General features: G+C 37.1%; 2 protein-coding genes across 4 annotated transcripts in view; both read left to right on the top strand.

Moving 5' to 3' along the window:
- LOC136249064 (uncharacterized) overlaps positions 1-625 on the top strand; it is a 46,564-nt gene extending 45,939 nt beyond the window's left edge. The window contains exon 8 of one of the 2 annotated variants that reach the window (XM_066040968.1): positions 204-625. In XM_066040968.1, the coding sequence (XP_065897040.1) occupies positions 204-338 (135 nt within the window). In that variant the 3' untranslated portion in view covers positions 339-625. The remainder of the gene's footprint in view (positions 1-203) is intronic. The other variant, XM_066040969.1, reaches the window with a different exon arrangement.
- A 1,039-nt stretch (positions 626-1,664) lies between these two features.
- LOC136249062 (protein NLRC3-like) lies at positions 1,665-20,757 on the top strand. 2 transcript variants are annotated; one of them, XM_066040963.1, is made up of 4 exons: positions 1,665-1,909; positions 16,210-18,904; positions 20,278-20,462; positions 20,520-20,757. In XM_066040963.1, exons 1-4 carry the CDS (start codon positions 1,740-1,742, stop codon positions 20,614-20,616), a joined length of 3,147 nt encoding a protein of 1,048 aa, XP_065897035.1. In that variant the 5' UTR covers positions 1,665-1,739; the 3' UTR covers positions 20,617-20,757. The 2 variants fall into 2 exon arrangements, with proteins under 2 accessions (XP_065897035.1, XP_065897036.1); XM_066040964.1 differs by lacking the exon at positions 20,520-20,757 and having other exon boundaries at positions 20,303-20,428.
- Positions 20,758-21,970: the final 1,213 nt, after the last annotated feature.

Here is a 21,970-nt window from a genome sequence, read left to right as displayed (position 1 = left end):
TAAAATAGCTACCACTCACGAACCACTACAAATTCACCTCTACATCCCCCACACTACATTTTTGGACCCAACCCTGTCTCTTGTATACACGCTATTCTAAACCTGGGGATATCACTACTCTTGATATCCAACTTAAACTATTTGATCAAAGCGTGAGTTAGCAAATTAATGATGATATTGTTTTTGATTGCTTCATACCACAGATCAAAGAATTAGAAAGAGCAAAACCATTTATCCATGAGAAAGCCTTGATTAACCTCGTTAGAAGTTGCTTGCAAGTAAATGGTGGAGAGAGGCCATCAGCAAGAGATGCATTGAAAGTTTTCAAGCTAGACTGAAATGAAACAGAAAATGATGACGTCTAATAACCATCTTTCCCTTCAGATACTGTGCCTAGAAGAAATCGTGATCGCCTTGTTGCCTTGTTGGTGTTCTCTTTCAAACTTCTACCTACGAACTAAACTTTAATTGCTGTAAACTCGCTGCTATATAGAGCATTTTATAATTTGAATTTTTTTAGCTATAGCTGGCACTTTTTGATAGTCTTGTGCTATGCTGCATATATACTATAGTTTTCATTGTATTGCTGCTAATTGCTTGAATATATATAGGTGTGTATCTTGAATATGTAGCTAGCTACAAAGGGATGTTGTTCACATCATGAATTTTTTCTTCCGCATTCCTATGGCATATTCAACATGTGTACAGATACTTTTTTTTTAAATTAAGGCTTTACAGCACAAGTGCTTAAGATATGTAGGACACCTGTTCCTACAACCTGTTTGAAGATGTTGTACTAAGTATGGTGAAGAAAAGAGAAAAAAATCCATGACTGCATGGATGTCATGTGATCATACAATCAATTTCACACCTCGACTACTCAGCTGCTTCTTTCCTTCCTTTGTTGGCTATTATGGTGAACTTTTACCTCAGCACAATGTAATCCAATGCCAACTTGGACAATGAATTTCTGTCAGGTAGTAATCATCTGGGAGAAGCTATTATGATTATGTTTATTGGTACTGATATAACATTCAATAGTATAGGTATCATAGTTCATTGTAACTAGATGGTGGCATCTTTTTACAGTTCTCTATAAAAAGACACTGTTGGTAGTGTAAGGTATTAGCTAGTGGTAGGTTAGAAATTTGTTTGTGTATGAATTTGCTAAACGGGCTGTTCCACACGCATAAAATTTACCAACATTGATGACTCTACAGTTTGCTGATGATATCTGTAATAGTATTAATTTTGCTCTATCACTATAACTTAGATTCTCATAAAATAACTAGAGAGCACAAATTGCACAACAATTAACTCATAAGCCTACAACAACTCTAAGGATGCATCATACATTATGTGGTTACATCACATCAATTACATAATTACCATAGAAACCTAATGTATCTACTTACCACAATACCTACAGCAGCAGCGCAAAAAAATTGTTAAGGGATAGGTCACTGAGTCCAATGATGATTTAAGTGAAAAACTCTAGCTACATCTATAATATAAAGTTTTAAACATTTCAGTTCCCAATTTCCGTTCATTTCCACTGTAGTGCCCACGTGGGGCAGCACAAATTAAATTTGTGATTGTGGTCGTTCCCAGTGCCTGCAACCGGAAATAATTTTAAAGTAAACGAAGTGTCACGTGATTGTTGTTTCTGGTTAAACTTCTCATAAATCTTTTTACCCGATTTAGGTTGTACGTTTCACTTTCACTGTGCTGATTCATTTATGAAAGAAAAAGAAGTACTAAAACTCACGTTTTCAAAACTGTACGAAGAGATCTACGATGTCACATACGACATTGAAGACATTCTCCACAGCCTTAGAGAGAGTAGGTTGATAAGCGAAAAGAAATGTAGGCTCATTGCCAATAAACAGGAATCGTGTGAAAAAAACAAGTAAGTTGATTGTTTGTACATTAAATAGCTAAAAGTACTTCAGTCGCAAGCGAAGCTGTCTCCCAGACAGCAAAGTAAAAGGTTTAACCAAGACCGGGACAGTTTTTCAAAGGGTTTTTACAAGTGCTAGTGTAAGCGCATTCCATAGTGGTTTGAGTAGACAAATCACCTCAGCAGGTAGTTTTGAAGCCGTTTAAAACCACTTAGCTAGAACATTAGTGTAATTGTAAACAGGCGACAGCTGTTAATCCAGTGTAACTATGCCGGCGACTCCGCCGACTCAAGGCTTATCGTGGACTAACAGTGAAGTAAAATCGGTAATTACAACCTAGAGTGATGATAAGATTCAACACCAACTTGATGGAGCCAGAAGAAACTAAACTGTCTTTGAGAAGGTAGCTAGTAAAATGGCAAAATTAGGATATGAAAGAGACTGGGTACAATGTAGACAAAAGATTAAGAATATGAAAACTGACTATAAGACAACAGGAAAGAGTGGAAGCATTTTGAAATTACTGTGTTTATTTTTTTTGTGTGTGCTCTGGTAGGGGAAAATGGCTTTTGCCAAATACCGTGAGGTTAAAATAAAAATCAATCAATCAATTGCTTCAACTTCCTGCATCTATATGCAGGTACTGTCAGTTAATTAGAATCCTTTGTAAGGTTTCAAGGGACTTTCAATGTTGATGAGTTAGCTAGCCTATATACCTAATCTATGACAGCTATAGGCCATCAATATGGGTCCCTGGTAGAATAGTTAACAACATTCTTGACTGCTCTATTAAAGTATTTTTAATGCAAGTGACTGCTCTATTAGAGTGTTTTGATCGTTTCAGCGAAAGGATCAAAATGATGTTGCAAAGAAACATTGTGCTGCAAAATCCAACCTGTATATTGCATGGTGACCTTTATCAGGCTGAGTCATTTCCACTTTCCATTCTCGTCCCATTCCCGTTTTCCTTGAATTCTACTTACCCACTGAATTACTACATATATATCACACACTTATTGCCAATTCATGTTGCTGTCAGACCTTCAGTGCTGGATACTGTAAAGTTGTGACATAACATGTAAGTCAAGAAAGACTACTATTATCAGCTATATTGAAAAATATTCCATCAGCTAACCCTTTTGTAAACAGACTGTGGATAACTATATAGCTGAAATGCATGTCTCAGAGTGGATTCCCCTTTTTGATTATGTGTATCTGAGCTAGGGATGCGGCGATTATGCCAGCATAATTTCGAGCATAATAGGTATGTGTGGGAATCAGGAATTATGCTAGCATTTTGAGGTGATTATAAAACTTTAACAGTAGGAAAATCTGCAGATTGCACAATTCCATTAAGAAAGATTGAAATACTCTAATAGAGCAGTCAGAAACTCTAATAGAGCAGTCACTGAATCAAGACACACGGTAGTGTGTCGTGCGGCCCAAGAAGCCGGCGCGTAACACCCGTGAGTATATTGACAGGAAGGAAGAAAACGCAATTTTCGTAGCTCCGTGCTTCCTTGATGAAACAAGACGATTTTTGCTGTGGATATGCCCCCCAACTGCAGCACTCCACATTCCAAATTTGAGCGAAATCGCTTCGCGCGTTTCCGAGATATGCGACTTCAAAAATTGGCTCAGTTTCTTCGTTTTTTTTTTCTTCTTCTTATTTTTCTTTTTCTTGTCGCACACTTACAAAAACTGCTATAAAACTCGCACGCCATATCCGATTGCCTTGAAATTTGGCACACAGAAGGGGGATATAAAGGCGCATCTCGGTACCAACTTTGGCTGGAATACGATAAACAGGCAAAGAGTTATGAACGATTATTCACGAAAATTAACACCAATATGTTGTCACGCCTACAGGGTAAACCGCGTATGGGAAGAAGCTGAAAATCGGTGGGTGAATAGGTTAACTATTGAACCTCAAACCTTTTGTGGTTTGAAAGAAATCGAGCTAAAAACCAGGAAGATACAACGAAAAAACCAACAGTGTGTAACAATTACGCAATCGAGATTAGCTAATAAAAAACGACTGCTTGCCACGCCTACCAGGTAAACCGCTTGGGGTAATGCTTTGAAAATCGCTGTACAGATGGAGTTATCATCTTAGAAAGGCTCTTCAATGGTGTAGAAGAATCAGACTTAAAACCACGGAGTTATAACACGAAATCCAACTTAGTGTAGCAAGTGCGAGATCGAGATACTCTAATAGAGCAGTCATCCTAATAGAGCAGTCATCCTAATAGAGCAGTCACCCGAAGAGAATTCAAGAGATCAGCTAGAAACAAGTAACCTGTATAGAGATCAGCTACAAACAAGCCACCCTGTAGAGAGATCAGCCACAAACAATTCACCCTGTAGAGAGATCAGCTAGAAGAAGTTACCTTGTAGGGAATTCATGCAACTATAGAAAGAGATAATTCAGCTAGAAGAAATCACCTTGTAGAGTTCAGCTACAAAGAAACCACAATGTAGAGAGTTCAGATACAAAGAAACCACCATGTAGAGAATTCGTTTACAAACAAGTCACCCTATAGAAAGATCAGCTAGAAGAAGTTACCTCGTAGAGAGTTCAGTTACAAAGAAACCACCATGTAGAGAATTCATTTACAAACTAGTGACCCTGTAGAGACATCAGCTAGAAGAAGTTACCTTGTAAAGAGTTCAGCTACATAGAAACCATTCTGTAAAGAGCTCAGCTGCAAACAAATCACCTGTACAGAATTCAGCTACAAACAAATCACCCTGTAGAGAGATCAGCTAGAAGAAGTTACCTTGTTGATAGTTCAGCTACAAAGAAACCATCATGTAGAGAGTTCAGCTACAAACAAATCTCCCTGTAGAGAGATCAGCTAGAAGAAGTTACCTTGTAGAGAGTTCAGCTTCAAACAAATCACCCTGTAGAAAGATCAGCTACAAACAAATCTCCATGTAGAGAGATTAGCTAGAAGTTACCTTGTAGAGAGTTCAGCTACAAAGAAACCATCATGTAGAGAATTCAGCTACAAACAAATCTCCCTGTAGAGAGATCAGCTAGAAGAAGTTACCTTGTAGAGAGTTCAGTTTCAAACAAATCACCCTGTAGAAAGATCAGCTAGAAGAGGTCACCTTGTAGAGAGTTCAGTTACAAAAAAAACCACCATGTAGAGAGCTCAGCTACAAACTAGTGACCTTGTAGAGACTTCAGCTAGAAGTTACCTTGTAGATAGTTCAGCTACAAAGAAACCATTCTTTAAAGAGCTCAGCTGCAAACAAATCACCTGTAAAGAATTCAGCTACAAATAAATCACCCTGTAGAAAGATGAGCTAGAAAAAGTTACCTTGTAGAGAGTTCAGTTACAAAGAAACCACCATGTAGAGAATTCAGCTACAAACTAGTGACCCTGTAAAGACATCAGCTAGAAGAAGTTACCTTGAGAGAGTTCAGCTACAAAGAAACCATTATTTAAAGAGCTCAGCTGCAAACAAATCACCTATATAGAATTCAGCTACAAACAAATCACTATGTAGAGAGATCAGCTAGAAGAAGTTAACTTGTAGAGTTCAGCTACAAACAAATCACCCTGTATAGAGATCAGCTAGAAGAAATCACCTTGTAGAGAGTTCAGCTACAAAGAAACCACCATGTAGAGAGTTCAGCTGCAAAGAAATCACCCTGTAGAAAATTCTGCCAGAAACAAATTGCCCTGTAGAAAGATCAGTTAGAAGAAGTTACCTTTTAGAGAGTTCAGCTACAAAGAAACCATTCTGTAAAGAGCTCAGCTGCAAACAAATCACCTGTACAGAATTCAGCTACAAACAAATCACCCTGTAGAGAGATCAACTAGAAGAAATTACTTTGTAGAGAGTTCAGCTACAAAGAAACCACCATGTAGAAAGTTCAGCTGCAAACAAATCACCCTGTAGAAAATACAGCCACAAACAAATTGCCCTGTGGAAAGATCAGTTAGATGAAGTTACTTTTTAGAGAGTTCAGCTACAAAGAAACCACCCTGTAGAGAGATCAGCTAGAAGAAGTTACCTTGTAGATCGTTCAGCTACAAACAAATCACCCTGTAGAGAGATCAGCTAGAAGAAATTACCTTGTAGAGAGTGAAGCTACAAACAAATCACCCTATTGAAAAATCAGCTAGAAGAAGTTACCTTGTAGAGAGTTCAGCTACAAAGAAACCACCATGTAGAGAGTTCAGCTGCAAAGAAATCACCCTGTAGAAAATTCTGCCACAAACAAATTGCCCTGTAGAAAGATCAGTTAGAAAAAGTTACCTTTTAGAGAGTTCAGCTACAAAGAAACCATTCTGTAAAGAGCTCAGCTGCAAACAAATCACCTGTACAGAATTCAGCTACAAACAAATCACCCTGTAGAGAGATCAGCTAGAAGAAATTACCTTGTAGAGAGTGAAGCTACAAACAAATCACCCTATTGAAAAATCAGCTTGTAGAAGTCACCTTGTAGAAAGTTCAGTTACAAAGAAACCATTCTGTAAAGAGCTCAGCTGCAAACAAATCACCCTGTAGAGAGATCAGCTAGAAGAAGTTAACTTGTAGAGAGTTCAGCTACAAAGAAACCATCATTTAGAAAGTTCAGCTTCAAACAAATCACCTGTAGAGAGTTCAGCTACAAACAAATCTCCCTGTAGAGAGATCAGCTAGAAGAAGTTACCTTGTAGAGAGTTCAGCTACAAACAAATCACCCTATTGAAAAATCAGCTAGAAGAAGTCACCTTGTAGAAAGTTCAGTTACAAAGAAACCACCATGTAGAGAGTTCAGCTACAAACTAGCCACCTTGTAGAGACATCAGCTAGAAAAGTTACCTTGTAGAGAGTTCAGCTACAAAGAAACCATTCTGTAAAGAGCTCAGCTGCAAACAAATCACCTGTACAGAATTCAGCTACAAACAAATCACCCTGTAGAGAGATCAGCTAGAAGAAGTTAACTTGTAGAGAGTTCAGCTACAAAGAAACCATCATTTAGAAAGTTCAGCTTCAAACAAATCACCTGTAGAGAGTTCAGCTACAAACAAATCTCCCTGTAGAGAGATCAGCTAGAAGAAGTTACCTTGTAGAGAGTGAAGCTACAAACAAATCACCCTATTGAAAGATCAGCTAGAAGAAGTCACCTTGTAGAAAGTTCAGTTACAAAAAGAAACCACCATCTAGAGAGTTCAGCTACAAACTAGCCACCTTGTAGAGACATCAGCTAGAAAAGTTACCTTGTAGAGAGTTCAGCTACAAAGAAACTATTCTGTAAAGAGCTCAGCTGCAAACAAATCACCTGTACAGAATTCAGCTACAAACAAATCACCCTGTAGAGAGATCAGCTAGAAGAAATTACTTTGTAGAGAGTTCAGCTACAAGGACACCACCATGTAGAGAGTTCAGCTGCAAAGAAACTATTCTGTAAAGAGCTCAGCTGCAAACAAATCACCTGTACAGAATTCAGCTACAAACAAATTGCCCTGTAGAAAGATCAGTTAGAAGAAGTTACCTTTTAGAGAGTTCAGCTACAAAGAAACCATTCTGTAAAGAGCTCAGCTGCAAACAAATCACCTGTACAGAATTCAGCTACAAACAAATCACCCTGTAGAGAGATCAGCTAGAAGAAATGACCTTGTAGATAGTTCAGCTACAAACAAATCACCCTGTAGAAAGATCAGTTAGAAGAAGTTACTTTGTAGAGAGTTCAGCTACAAAGAAACCATTCTGTAAAGAGCTCAGCTGCAAACAAATCACCTGTACAGAATTCAGCTACAAACAAATCACCCTGTAGAGAGATCAGCTAGAAGAAATTACATTGTAGATAGTTCAGCTACAAACAAATCACCCTGTAGAAAGATCAGTTAGAAGAAGTTACTTTGTAGAGAGTTCAGCTACAAAGAAACCATTTTGTAAAGAGCTCAGCTGCAAACAAATCACCTGTACAGAATTCAGCTACGAACAAATCACCCTGTAGAGAGATCAGCTAGAAGAAGTTACCTTGTAGATAGTTCAGCTACAAACAAATCTCCCTGTAGAGAGATCAGCTAGAAGAAATTGCCTTGTAGAGAGTTCAGCTACAAAGAAACCATCATGTGGAGAGTTCAGCTGCAAAGAAATCACCACTGCCCAAATTTCAAGGCAATAGCTCTTTCCAATCTGAAGCTATCAATTGTCAAAGTTGGCAAATTGGATGTGTGTGGAAGACCCCTTTTTACAAATCCGGTCACATATGTATATTATATATAATTTTGTACATTTACTGATAAAATATTTAAAGTATATCTACTTCATCTTTACTTCTTCCTGTAGTAAAGAAAAAAAACATAGGTTAAAAAAGTCCCAAAGCTGGCCATAGGCCGGCTTTGGGTTATACAAATACAAAAAGAAATGAAATCTAATCCAAAACAGCCAAGCTGTAAAAAAAGTGTGCGGCCCTCAGAAAGGCTATGGTGAAAAAAGATGTGAAATCCAAGGTGGCGGCCAAGAAATGGCTGTGATGGTAGGTTAATGGTAAAAATTTTAATAACGACAATTCAGGTGAATTTTTGTGCTGCTTCACAAAATTTACCCGAATTGTCATTATTAAAATTTTTACCATTAACCTACCATCACAGCCATTTCTTGGCCGCCACCTTGGATTTCACATCTTTTTTCACCATAGCCTTTCTGAGGGCCGCACACTTTTTTTACAGCTTGGCTGTTTTGGATTAGATTTATTATTTACTCTAATAAAGCAGTCACATTGAAACGAAATACTCTAATACAGCAACCAGCTAAAGAATTCAAAACTATTAGAAACATAAACATCAATGAAAATGGCCTGATACAGCAATAAACTGGCCAATTATGGTGGCATAATTTTGGGAATAATGGGCAATTCTCAAAAGCATAATAGGTGATTTTTTTAGTACTGCTCTAAAGCATAATGCTCAATTTTTGGAGCATAATAGCCTCATGCCTAATCTGAGCTTGTATGTTCCCCTTCCCTGGATCCATCCCTGATACTATAGTGGGTAATGTGCTAACTGATAGGTACTCAGGCCAACCTGGGTATTGTTCAATATGGATGTACAGCTCTGTGTTGTTGTATACATCAGTATCTGATGATCGATAGTGATTTTAATAGCGTGTGCTAATAGTTGTTAAAACGTTATTCATATGTCATTATGCTATACACACAGTGCCAGAAAAAATGCGATTGTGGGATCCGTTTTTTTTTTTTTTAGCATTTTGTACTACATTAAACCTACTAACTTCGCTATTGGAACAATAAGTAAGTTAATATATTAAGTTAAGTGGTTAGGACTATAAGTTACTCACCCATTTAAATTTAGTTTTGTTTTGTGGTCTGCTCAATAGCTGACACGTGGTAGGTAGAAATACGAGTTCACGCACTATCCAAACAATTATTTTACTGATAATTCATTGTTTAGTAACTGTCAACTAATCGAAACTTAGCAACTACACTGAGCCTAGCCTAGGCTGTAAACCCGAAACCCATAATTAGACGCTTCATGTCGTTCAATATGACAAGTCAAAGCGTATTGTATCTTTGACCTGGTTGGGCATCCAAGCCATGAACAAACCATGCTCCCATGATATTGCCCGGGAAATATGTGAGCTAAACCCAAAGCTATGCCTTTGAATGCCCACACTAGTGGTACATATAAAGATATAGGTTTTGCCATTATTGCACAGCCTCTCATTAATTTGAGTTAAAGTGCAGGGCTTGATACCAGCTTGAGCACACTTAAAAGTTGTGTTCAAAGGCTTCTGCAAGACGTTTATTGTACTCGTTATTGTTTTGGGATGTTATACTGTGAGCTATACTAGTTTTAGTCTTGAACAAGCCAGTCTGTTTGCGAGTCTGTTTTCCTATGTTTTAGTCATTTCCATTAGCTTTGTGACTATCGAAATCCAGAGTAAAAAAGCTTCAGTAGGATAGTGTGTTTACATGTAATAAACAAGCCTTGGACACTAAATAGATAGCAGCTGCTATATGAAACCATGTTTTTGAGGAACGAAAACAAGGCACTAATTTAGCTGGCATGGGAGACTTAGTAACAAGCTACCTTCTAACTAAGTTACTGTAGATAAGTACCAACTGTAGTAGTAGATAAGTTCTTTGATAACAGGTTGATGAAGTAGGTTTCCTTAGTAGACACTAACCAATTATCAGTACATCTCCAGTATCAGGTGAGCTCGAATAGGGCTGGTGAATAGGGGGTGGCAGGGAGGACAAGGGTTGTTATTTGAAATGAAAGCGGAATGTGTAGAGATGATTAGGTCAAGTTCAATGCAAAAGTGGCTAAAATGACTGGAGATTTATAGCACAGGTTTTTATCAAAGGAACAGGTTGAGTGCTCTGTAGTTCTTTCACCTATCAGGTGAGTGTACCTAGAGTGCACCATGACTGCATTGGGTTTTGCTGATATATGCACCCTTAGTTAGCACTTAAGCTCCTGGGTCATGATTATCACCTTGATTAGCATACAAACCAGGTATAAAAATGCAATTTGTATCTAATGAACAACTTAAGCAGCTTTGGCTCCAATTTGCGCAAAACAAGCAGCAGCAAATAGCGTACAGTGAATAGTGTAGTAACTTAGTCTTTGTGTGACAACACTTGGACCTTATGCATTAGCTTTTTTAGCACACTCTATTTTTACTAGTGTTGTTTTAGTTTACTTAAACTAAAACCTAAGCATAAATCAAACAGTACGGTAGTACTATTTAAGTAGGGTTTGCATCAAAAGTGACACATACCACCAAAAATACCGCCTTTAAAAACCAGCTTAGAAACTTCTTACGCGACAAAAATTACCTTTACAGAATAATATTAGTCCATATAACATAAAATGTAGCATTAGAAACAAGAAAACGCTTACTGGTGGCCGGATATGGAATTTTTTAAGAATCGTCAAAACTCGAAATTTCGTCTCACTGACCACAGTTGCAAGCCTAGAGCCCAAACGAAGCAGCACACAGTCACCATTTTACACCACAACAACAAACTCACCGGTGAGATGTGCCTTTTGGGGTTCCGACGAGTGTACACCCTGTGCGCCTTGTCTTTTCTTTTATCTTCAATCAGGCTGCTTGTCTTCTTTTTCATCCAATGAAACCATATCAAGGTGTTAATTTTCCATATTAATAGTTTCTTTATTGTAGATGCCACAAAATTATTTAAAGCACTTAGACTATGCTACTGTATGGAGGTACCGGTACTCCACTATAGGTCACAAGATCGCACCCTTTTTTTTTCTACATACTATCGATCGAGACCACAATGATCACGCCCCTTTTATGCTAGCTGTATTTGTGACCACACACCTCTAAGTTGGTAGGTTGATTCGAGATATTCTAGTCTAGTGATTTGTGTTTGTTGATTAAGATCCTAATACTGTTCCAATTTTTGCTACATCCAGAGATGACCTTCCCTTTTTGTCTTCTGTTGAAGTCACCCCAACTATACTGTTTGAGAAATTGCAGTCTCTGAAGTGTGACAAATCACCTGGACCTGATGGATGGCCTCCTATAATTCTAAAAAAACTGTGCTGACCAGTTATGTATTCCTTTGTCTATGTTGTTTACCAAATCCCTTGATAGTGGATTGTTGCCAAACGAATGAAGATTGGACACATCACACTGATTTTTAAGAAAGGGAGCAAAGTTAAAGTTAATAACTATCACCCGGTGTACTTAACTTCAGTGATTATTAAATTATTAGAATCAATAGTTAAAGACACTCTATTATCTCACCTCTTCAATCATAACTTATTATCAGACAAACAACATGGGTTTATTCCTCATGGTCATGCTGTACTCACCTTTTATGTGCTTTAAATGATTGGACTTCTGCTTTGGATCAGGGACTCCCAACTGATGTCGTATATTTTGATTTTTCTAAGGCCATCAATAGCTAATACTAATAAACTTTAACAATCAACACGGCCATTATTAAATTTTATTAGTATTAACATCACTGCAGCCATTTGTTGGCCACCACCTTTGATTTCACAACTCTCTTCACCCAGGCTTTTTGAGGCTACACCTTTTTTCATAGCTTGGTTGTTTTTTTTTGTGCAGATACCACTTCTTTTTGTAATTGCAAGTTCCAAAGCCAGCCTATGGATGACCTTGATAATTCCTTCTAACATTTTCCCCTTTACTATAGGACATCGAAGACTGCGTGGCTATATGAAGAACTGAAATAAGATGAATTTTGAAGATGCATATACCCCAATGATAGCTGGGCAGATTCGACTCAAACTAGGAATGGGAGATGCCCTACCCTGAGGAAGCTTCCACTGCAGAAATTGTTACTTATACCGTTCAAGCACTATGGAGCTACGGATACATGGAAACTTTCTTTATTTAGATACCAGCAACCCTTGCCACCACCCTGACATCACAGAACAATATGACACTACTCCTTCTGAAGAGAGACAAGGAGAGCAAGTCTTCTGTAAAATACAGCACTGAGCAGCATGACCCATACCACTCCTTGATGTTAAAAATCCAAGTGGCCCATCTCAATTTTGTTGTTCATACTTCCGTTGTTTCTCACATCAAAACATTGATAAACTACGGTGAGGATACTTGGGTACCACGATATGAAGGTGCAATAACCTAGCTAGCCATAGGGTAGGGAATATATAATCTATGCCTTAACTTCGACATAAAACATGCCTTCAGATGTTTGCTTTCCCCCCAGAATCCTGAAGCATAAATGTCTACACGAGCTCCATTCTCACTATTAGCTGCTGCATATCGAAGGCTGGGTCTCACCTGTAAAGAGACTGCAACAGATGCATGAAAATGGCATTTTCTGGTTCCGTAAAACGAGTATGTCGCCTGCCCCCACACTGGTGTATGACACAGATACTTTCATAATTTTTGTAGAATGTTCTAGGATCTTCCATTGGTAGATCTATGAAATTATGAACTTGATTATTGAGTAGATTTAGCTAGTATAAAGTAGAAATAAACAGCAGTGATAGCAGCAGCTCAGTGGTTAAGGATTTGGGTGTTCAGTATGGAAGTCCCTGGTTCGAATGCTCGTCAGCATTTTTCAACATTTTTATGACCCCACAATGACTGTTCTATTAGGGTATTTTGACCCTGCGATTTGGTTTTTGCCTTGTAACTCTGTCGCCGTCAATGTAATTTCTTTTAAAGGTACAAAAGGTATGAGCTATGATGGTTAATCTACATGCATACCGATTTTTAAGTTATTTTCCCAAGTGGTTTACCCTGTGGGCGTGACAACAAGTCGGCCTTTTTTAATGCAAATAATCATCCATTACTCTATGAATATTAAACAGAGTTGCACCTAACTTGATACATCGTTGTGCCACAATATGTTCTTAAAGTGTACTAAAGTTCAAGACAATTGAGCTACACATTTGTGTTTTATAATGGTTTTTGTAAAGTGTGTGAAAGAAGAATTTAAGCCCCCCAAACAAAGAAAATAAAAACAAAGAAATTAAGCTGAATTTTGAAGGTTTATATTTCATGATTGCGTTAAACAATCTTGCTCAAATGTGGTATGTGGGATCCTGAAGGTGTAGGGTGTTTGCAGTATAAAAATGGTTCCAATTCGAGAAGGGAGCATGGAACTACGTATGCGTGAAAACTGCATTTTGGTACACCATTACACAGAATGGCGTACCAAAATGGTGTAAGGCATCTTCTCCATCTTGATGTAACTGCTGGTGTATTTTGTCTGTTTCTTGACTCCAAACTCCCCTAATGAACTATTTGACGAGTGTAGATCAGCTCCAAAGAACACACCAGGTGGGGTCCACAATGGAGAAGGTGAATGAGGCCGTTGATAGCCCATGACCATATGTGGAACTTGACTTGGATAAGCTGGTGAAGGCATGTAATTTGGATATAATTTATCATGTTTGGCGGATACTGGTACATGGGGATCATCATCGACTGGTGGTAATAAGGTGTACCCATTGACATTGGCTGCCCTTGCATGTACATACTACTCATGGAGGGATATGAAGCAGGATACGGGTTATTGTTAGGAAGATACGCTCTGTGCAACTTGTGATGAGGTAATGGGTGACCATAGACACATTCTGTGTAATGGCATTCATTTTCTCCCTACGCCTTCCTTTTCAATTTTTGAATACCATTTTGCCCGCCATCCAGGCCCCTGCCTTCCACCCATTTTGTAGCTTGCCTGATACAGACAACCTTGGTTTAAAAACTATCTAAGGTGGCGGGAAACTTAGTTGTTGGCTACTTGCACAGTGGATGCTGTGGAAAGTAAAAAATTGGTGCAAAACGTGTGAAAATTTGTTACACATAGCTTCAACCATTGGCAAGCTACAGCACACGAAATATTTAAAACTGGCATTTCTCCATACTTTTAAATAGGCGATAAGCCCGGTTTCCCAGACTGGGTCACAAATGTAGCATTAAAAACAAGAAAATGCTTACTGGCAGCCAGATATAGAATTTTTTTTTTAATTTTCAAAACTCGAAATTTCGTCTCACTCACTCACTCACTCACTGCCTGACCACAGTCACAAGCCTAGAGCCCAAATGAAGCAGCACACAGTCACCATTTTACACCACAACAACAAACTCATTGATGGGATGTACCTTTTGGGGTTCCAATGAGTGTGCGCCCTGTGCACCTTGTCTTTTCTTTTATCTTCAATCAGGCTGCTTGTCTTCTTCATCCAACAAAACCATATCGAGGCATTAATTTTCCATGTCAACACTTTCATAATAGATGCCACAAAATTATTTAAGGCGCTTAGGCTACGCTACTGTACGGAGGTACCAGTACTCCACGATAGGTCACAAGATCATGCCCATTCTTTATTCTACTATTATCGATGTATCGATCGAGACCATGATAACCACGCCCTTTTTATGCTAGCTGTATTTGTGACCACACCAGCTGTATTTGTGACCAATCAATCCAGTATTTTCCGTGATGACTGGATTAATTGCAGGAATAAAATTGTGACCACACACCTTCAAGTTGTTAGGCTGATTCGAGTTACTCTAATCTAATAATCGATCGAAACTATGATGACCACACCCCTTTTTGGGTAAGTGCACATCTTTGCAGGCTGACTCGAGATACTCTAATGCAGCGGTCACCCTAATAAAACAGTCATATGTTTATAAGTATGCTTTAACAAAGAAACTAAACAAACTAGTATATTAAAAATTATAAATTTAAAAATGAAGTAGAGATCCAAGCGATAAAAAGTAGTGAAACAAGAGATGAACAATGGTAGCTATTACAGCATAGCTCAGTGTTAAATCCCTACTTTGACATGGTGTAACAATTATTTTGTATTCAATGCCAAAGTAGAGATTTCCCACTGAGCTATGCTGTAATAGCTACCATTGCTCATCTCTTGTTTCACTACTTTTTATCGCTTGGATTCCTACTTCATTTTTAAGCTTATAATTTTTAATATGCTAGTCTAGATACTGTATATACAGGAAATATGCTACTGTAGTACCCCAAGTGATGTGTGTGAATACCCACACAAAAGAGGTATTATATGTAACAAATTGAAGTATTTATGTAGTCATGACAAACAAGCAAATTTGAGTTGTTTGCTTTCGTTGGCTCCTTTTTCCAACCTGAGGGGTGAGCCATACAAACAGTCTGGGGCCTAAATGGAGCTCTGGCCAACCTGGGAATGACTGTATGTGGCCATATAGCTCCATGGTATTGAAAAATGACCTGCATGTGTTATAATTCCTTTCATTGTAGCCAGTTTTGAGACTTGATTTTAGGTACGTAATAAGACCAGTTTTCCTAGACTAGATTACAATTATCCTGTAACGGTGATGATTCTAAGTATAGGTTATGAACCAAGGGTGTACAACTTAGAAAAATATTTATAAAAGTGATTGTACTAGTGCATAAATAGATTCATTATGGGTTGTCACAAATATAACATCATGATGTCATCATATCTTGCACAAAATGTAAACCCACAATCACTTTTCATATTGTCATCTATAACTCCACAATGGTTGTGCCTCCTTAGGGAGGCATTACAATTAGGGATCATTAGTGAGTTCTGCATTGTTAATTCTTGGTAAACCACTATTTCTGCAAACTTTTCACGATACTTCAGTTTTCACTCAGTGATTCACATTTAGTAATAAAGGAAATAAAATAATGGGTTCTTTTGCAGTTCGTACAGTGAATTCACATTTTGGGATAAGATTTTTTTAACATAGATTATGATAGATGACAAGCTGGTTATCCCTAGTATACCTTGGCATTAATGTTACACAAGTATATTTGTATGCTGTTTATCCACAGGCTCATGATTGATGCATTACTGACTAGTATACATAATTCTAGACAATTCAAATGTTTACTTAAAATTTTGTATGCGGATGATAACTTTTGTGAAATAGCAGAAAATATGAAGGCAGTGTATTACGTTTTGAAGAATGAAGAAACTATTGTTAAATCTCTTAATTTTGAATTGCTATTCAAATACTTAAAAGAAAAAAATTTCTTTGAAAATGAGAAATTGGAAGAGATCAGAGAAGTAAAGCATATTATTGAAATACTAAAAGAGAGAGAGTTTGAATCTTTTAAGATGTTTTTATCATGTCTGAAAGTGTTAAAGCAGGAAGAACTGATCAGTTTACCTGAAAGTTATCCAAGCTCTTCGTTAAATAATTTTCGCCACCATCTAATGAGGCGATATACTAATAGTTCTTTCACAGAAGTTGGAGAAGTTGACTTTAACCTTCCAATATCGGATGAAATAAACATTGCATTAATTGAAATAAGTGAAGAAAACCACCAAGAGTCTACTTTCTTTGACTACTATAGCCTTTTACTTAAACAAGAAAGTACTTATTCTAAAATATACCTAAATTCATATTCAGACATAGTCATTGAGAATTGCAGGGTAGGTTTAATACAAGGATATCCTGGAAGTGGTAAAACATATTTGGCTAAAAGAATGTGTATGAAATGGGCTCGTGGTGAGCTGTTGGAAGCATTCACATATGTGGTCTTTTTGCAATTGAGAGACAAACAAGTTGCTAATGCGAAGACAATTGATGAGTTAATTGAAATGCATATGGGTATACGTACTTTAACGAAAATGATCATTGATGACATTTATGAATGTGATGGAAAAGGCATGCTGATTATTTTAGAGGGATGGGATGAACTACCAGAAAGCAGTCGACACAACAGTTTGTTTACACGCCTTATATCTGGTGATCTTATGCCTGAGGCAGTAATTTTGATCACTAGTCGTCCTTCCGCCATTAGAAGTCTAGAGTATAAGCACATACAACGAAGGATTGAAATCCTCGGATTTACGGAACAGCAATTAAAAAATAATGTAACATCATATTTTAAAAGTGATACCAAACTAGTGCAGCAGTTTTACTCTGAGTTGAAACGCCTTCCACTTTTAGAATGTTTTGTATTTGTTCCCATAAATTTATGTGTTGCTCTCTACATTTTCAGTGAAAGTAATCATCAGCTACCAATGACTTTTACAGACATGTACAAGAATTTAGTGCTGATTCAACTGAGGTCTTATCAACGTAGAGGTTCTCATGGTACTGCATCTATTAACACTTTTGATGATATACCTAAGGACATTGAAGATATGTTACTTCGGCTAAGTAACATGGCTTATGATCATCTGCAAAATGATTTAACTTTGATATTCAGTGAGAAAAATATTAGATCGTACTGCTTTAATTCAAGAGATGAGAGCCTTGATAGTTTTGATGGGATGGGACTACTGCAAGTAACAAATCATAAACAGTATGGTTCTATCAACAAAACTTATGAATTTATTCATCGAACTCTTCAAGAATTGCTGGCAGCTTGGTATCTATCTCAACAAAGCAAAAGATTTCAGCAAAACAAATTGCAAAATATCTTTAACAAAAAGGAATTTGAGATGGTTTGGATATTCTATGCGGGATTGACAAAATTTAAAAATGTTACTTTTAAAGAACTGCTTCCAAAGAATTTTGCATTGAGGGTTAAAATGTTAAGCTATAAGGTATTTACCTGGCTTTTGTGGGCTGTTGTAAGCAATACGTTTATTAGGTTTAATCATGTATGTAAAATATTTGATGGCTTCTTTGGTGGAAAACAGTATTCTCAGAATTTATCTCACTGTATTTCAAGAGAATTTCAGGCTACACTAATAGCAGCAGTTATGGAAGCACAAAATCCTGAGCTGTGTAAGGAGATGTGTGAAAGCTACCTTTTTTATGGAGACACTTGTTGGTTTTGTGTCCCAGAGTCTGCTTTAGCGCCTCAACTTTTATCTGCCTTATCCTACTGCATAGCACACAGTGGAAAGAAGTGGATGATTCATAGTAAAGGACTGGATTCTTATGGTGCAGATAATCTACTAAATCATTTAACTTGCAGTAAAGCTACTGATTGTAAGTGCAGCAAATGCAACAAAGACTTAAATATTTCCACTGACAAAAGCATATGTGTCTTTGATCTTAATAGTAGTCAAAGTCCAGTAGATGGTGTAGTGAAACTTGTTAAAACTCAAAATTACCTTCAATGGATAGTGTTATCGTACTGTAAGCAAGTGGATGATAACTTTATACGTGAGCTTACAGAAGCCTTAGTTGACAACACTTGTTTAAAGATGCTTCATCTAATTGGTTGTAATGTAACTGGTAAAAGTGTAAAAGAAATTACTCATATGCTAAAGAAAAACCAAACTCTAGAATGGATTGGCTTGAAAAACAATCTGGAAACGTTGAAAGAAGCTGACATAATTCTGCTTGTTCGCACAATACGTTATCACAATAACACAATCTATATGCTATTCCTTGACAACGTTTTCCACACATCCCCAATAATCCAAGGGCATTTAACAATGATTAATGTGAATAGACAACAAATGAATGTGAAAAAGCTAAGCCTTTCTCTTTTGGATTGTTTCAAGTATCATGAAAGCTGTCAACAATTTGTTTCAAGGTTTTCCTTCTTGAGCAATAAAGCAGTAAGTTAAAATCAACTGTCATGATATGATATGTTTTACTACTTAATGCCCTGCTGAAAGTATCTGTGCCAAACTATAAATAGGTGTAGCCTTTATTCTAAAAGCCTGATTGCTACCGTTTAAAAAAGTATTGCATTATATAACATTTTTGCAGTTACTTCCACCTTCTATAAACACAGAAGATTGTGTGGTTACAACATTGGTGATACACAAGCACTAAGTAAATGGTAGCTAGCCACCAGTAGCCATGTGGAAATACTATTAAGAAATTATGCCAAAAAATTATGTGGTTAAATTGTCAATCTTTAACAAAACAATACTTTAGTATCAAACAGTACAGTAGTACTTTTAAAGTAGGGATTGGCCCTAAAATAACACATGCAGCTTAAATTGTCATTTTTAAAAATCACCCTAGAAATGACAAAGTCACCTTTTAACATTAGTCCATCTGTCATCAAACACAGCATTAAAAACAAGAAAACACCTACAGGCAGTTGGATATGACATTGTATCAAAACTCAAATTTTAAATTAGTCTGTCAGCCTGCCTACCCCATAATCACAAGGCTGGAGGCCAAACAGAGCAGCGCACGGCCACCATTTTATGCCACAATACTAAGCTCACCAGTAGCATGTACCTTTAGAGGTTCCAAGTAGGTTTGTGATATTACAGAATATCTTGGTGGGAAAATCCTTACTTTGGCATTGTAGGGATTTTTTTCACAGAGTTATGCTTTAATACCATCATCTCTTGTTTCACTATTATAGAATTCCTTCATTATTTATTTAAGTATGGATATAACTTTATGAAGTTATATTTAAGTACCGTATTTACTCGATTTGTGCCCTAGGAGTACTATTATCTTTTTGCCCAAAAATGAGGATAAAACCCTTTGAGGGTGCGCTACTAATATTTTGAACTTGCCACTACTATGGCTATTATACATTTTAGTTTTATAAAACAATCACAACACGTTGCTACTTACTCTTTCGACACAGGACATTTCTTTCACTTAAGTCCTTGTAGAACAACCATGTCACACCTTGTGCTATGTGGTCAGTTTACTAACTAATATCTGGAATTTCGATGATGTGATGGCTGTTTAAGTTTTACCAGGACAATGCCTTAAATCGAGATGGACTAAAGGTATGAGAGCACTAGTAAAGAGTACGTAATTACGAAAGTATAGTGTGGTACTATTCGAGAGTGTGGTACAATTAAAATTATTTTCAGAAGCAAGGATAAAGACCTTTGAATATATAGTGCCGCACTGCGGTACTATTCAAGGGTGCTGCACAAATCGAGTAAATACGGTATACACTTTTGCGCAGTATATAATGCACGTATGTAAATTGCTTGGTATATTCTTTTAGTTTCCGTCATATGTCACCACTAAAGATTTGAAATTATCAAAGAAACTAGTAGTATACCTTGGTGAGCACTCTACTAGAACTATCTGTCCTGAATGTCATGAAGAAATGATTACTAAAACTGCTAACAAAATTGGCTCAATGACATGGGTGTTGATCTTGATCCTGTTCATTTCGTTTCTGTGGCCGTAAGTAAATTTTGTTATGGTGACTATAATGTATATTTCAAGTTTATTTATTCACAGGATATGCTTGTTTCCTCTCTGCATAGACCAGTGTAAAGATGTACACCACTTTTGCTCATTGTGTAATACCCACCTTGGAGTGTATCGCAGAATGTAAAGCGGAAGTTTATATACATTGCAAGGATATTACATATGTTGTATTTTACATATTTACTATAGCTGCTCACATATATCTATGTTTCCAGAATGTAGTTTCACATTATGCCAGTTCACAAGATTTAGTGACAGAAGTGATTAGTAAACCTGACAGAGAAACTGCGTAGACATGCATGCTGTAGCTCTAGATAACATTCTAAATTTTTTTCTGAGTTTTGCTCTTGATATGCTTCTATAAGTATCCACTTATGTTGTATTCCATACTTCATTCTATGTTATATCCATGGAAAGATGATTGACCACAAAAACATTAGGACAGAGCTTTGTTCTGCGCGATAGGATAGACTATGAACGAATTTGTACTGCATGACAGTGTAGGCACTTGCATGCAGAGAACATGCATACACATCATTGGAGTGCAACATAAGCAGAACATTATACTACAGGTAGCCATCAGACTACAACCTCTTATAAGATCTCACCTTTCATAATATAGGAATATGTTCTAAAATCTGAGCTGCTGTGAACATGAAATTGTTCCAATCACGATCATTTGAAAATACACTAAACTCTATGGTGACTTAAGCAGTTACATCTTTATAGTGTAGCTAGCTACATGCACAGAATTTCACTTGACAAAAAAAGCACTAGTACTGTTGGATGGAATAACCTATAAGCATGCTCATAATAAGTGGGTATAGTGCTTACTTAATTGTCTATTGGCTGGGTAGCAAAACATATACTGACATGAACACGTTGAAGTGCTTTCCACACTCTTAATTAGCTTGTAACATTGTTTATGTTCCAGTCGGTTGTATACAATCACTGGACTGGACTACTGGACTCAGTTTTTTTTCTTTTAAGCACATATTTGGTCAAGTGGTAGTCGCTACTGCTACACTGAATGTAAAATATACAGGTGGACCTGTCTATCTGGCACTGCCTGTATACATCTTACATAGGATTGTGTGCAATTTTTTCATAACTTAGTTGAGTAGGTATCAGTTTCTAATCATCTGTGCAGAAGCAAATTTAATGTCAGCTACATCAATATGTTTAAATGGAAGTATAAAAACTTCTCTCTTGGAATAACTACCATTCTTCTTATCATGGGATAGTACATGTTTGTGTAGTAACCATGCATGCAGCTTGATATACAAGTAATGGTCATCCAAGTCAGCCAAATTAAGTGGTGACAGTTAACTGTGTTGCTTATCTCATCTATTGGTAACGGGCATTACAGCTGGGACAAAGTTGACAAAACTGGCATAGTCACACTGCTTTCTTTGTGTGGAGGGGAGTGGTATAACTACATGAGACTAGCAATAGCTTCAACTAATTGTTCAAATAATTGG

This window comes from Dysidea avara, chromosome 3 (genome assembly GCF_963678975.1).
Source record: "Dysidea avara chromosome 3, odDysAvar1.4, whole genome shotgun sequence".
Taxonomy (NCBI): domain Eukaryota; kingdom Metazoa; phylum Porifera; class Demospongiae; order Dictyoceratida; family Dysideidae; genus Dysidea; species Dysidea avara.
This window is presented reverse-complemented; position numbering and strand designations above follow the sequence as displayed.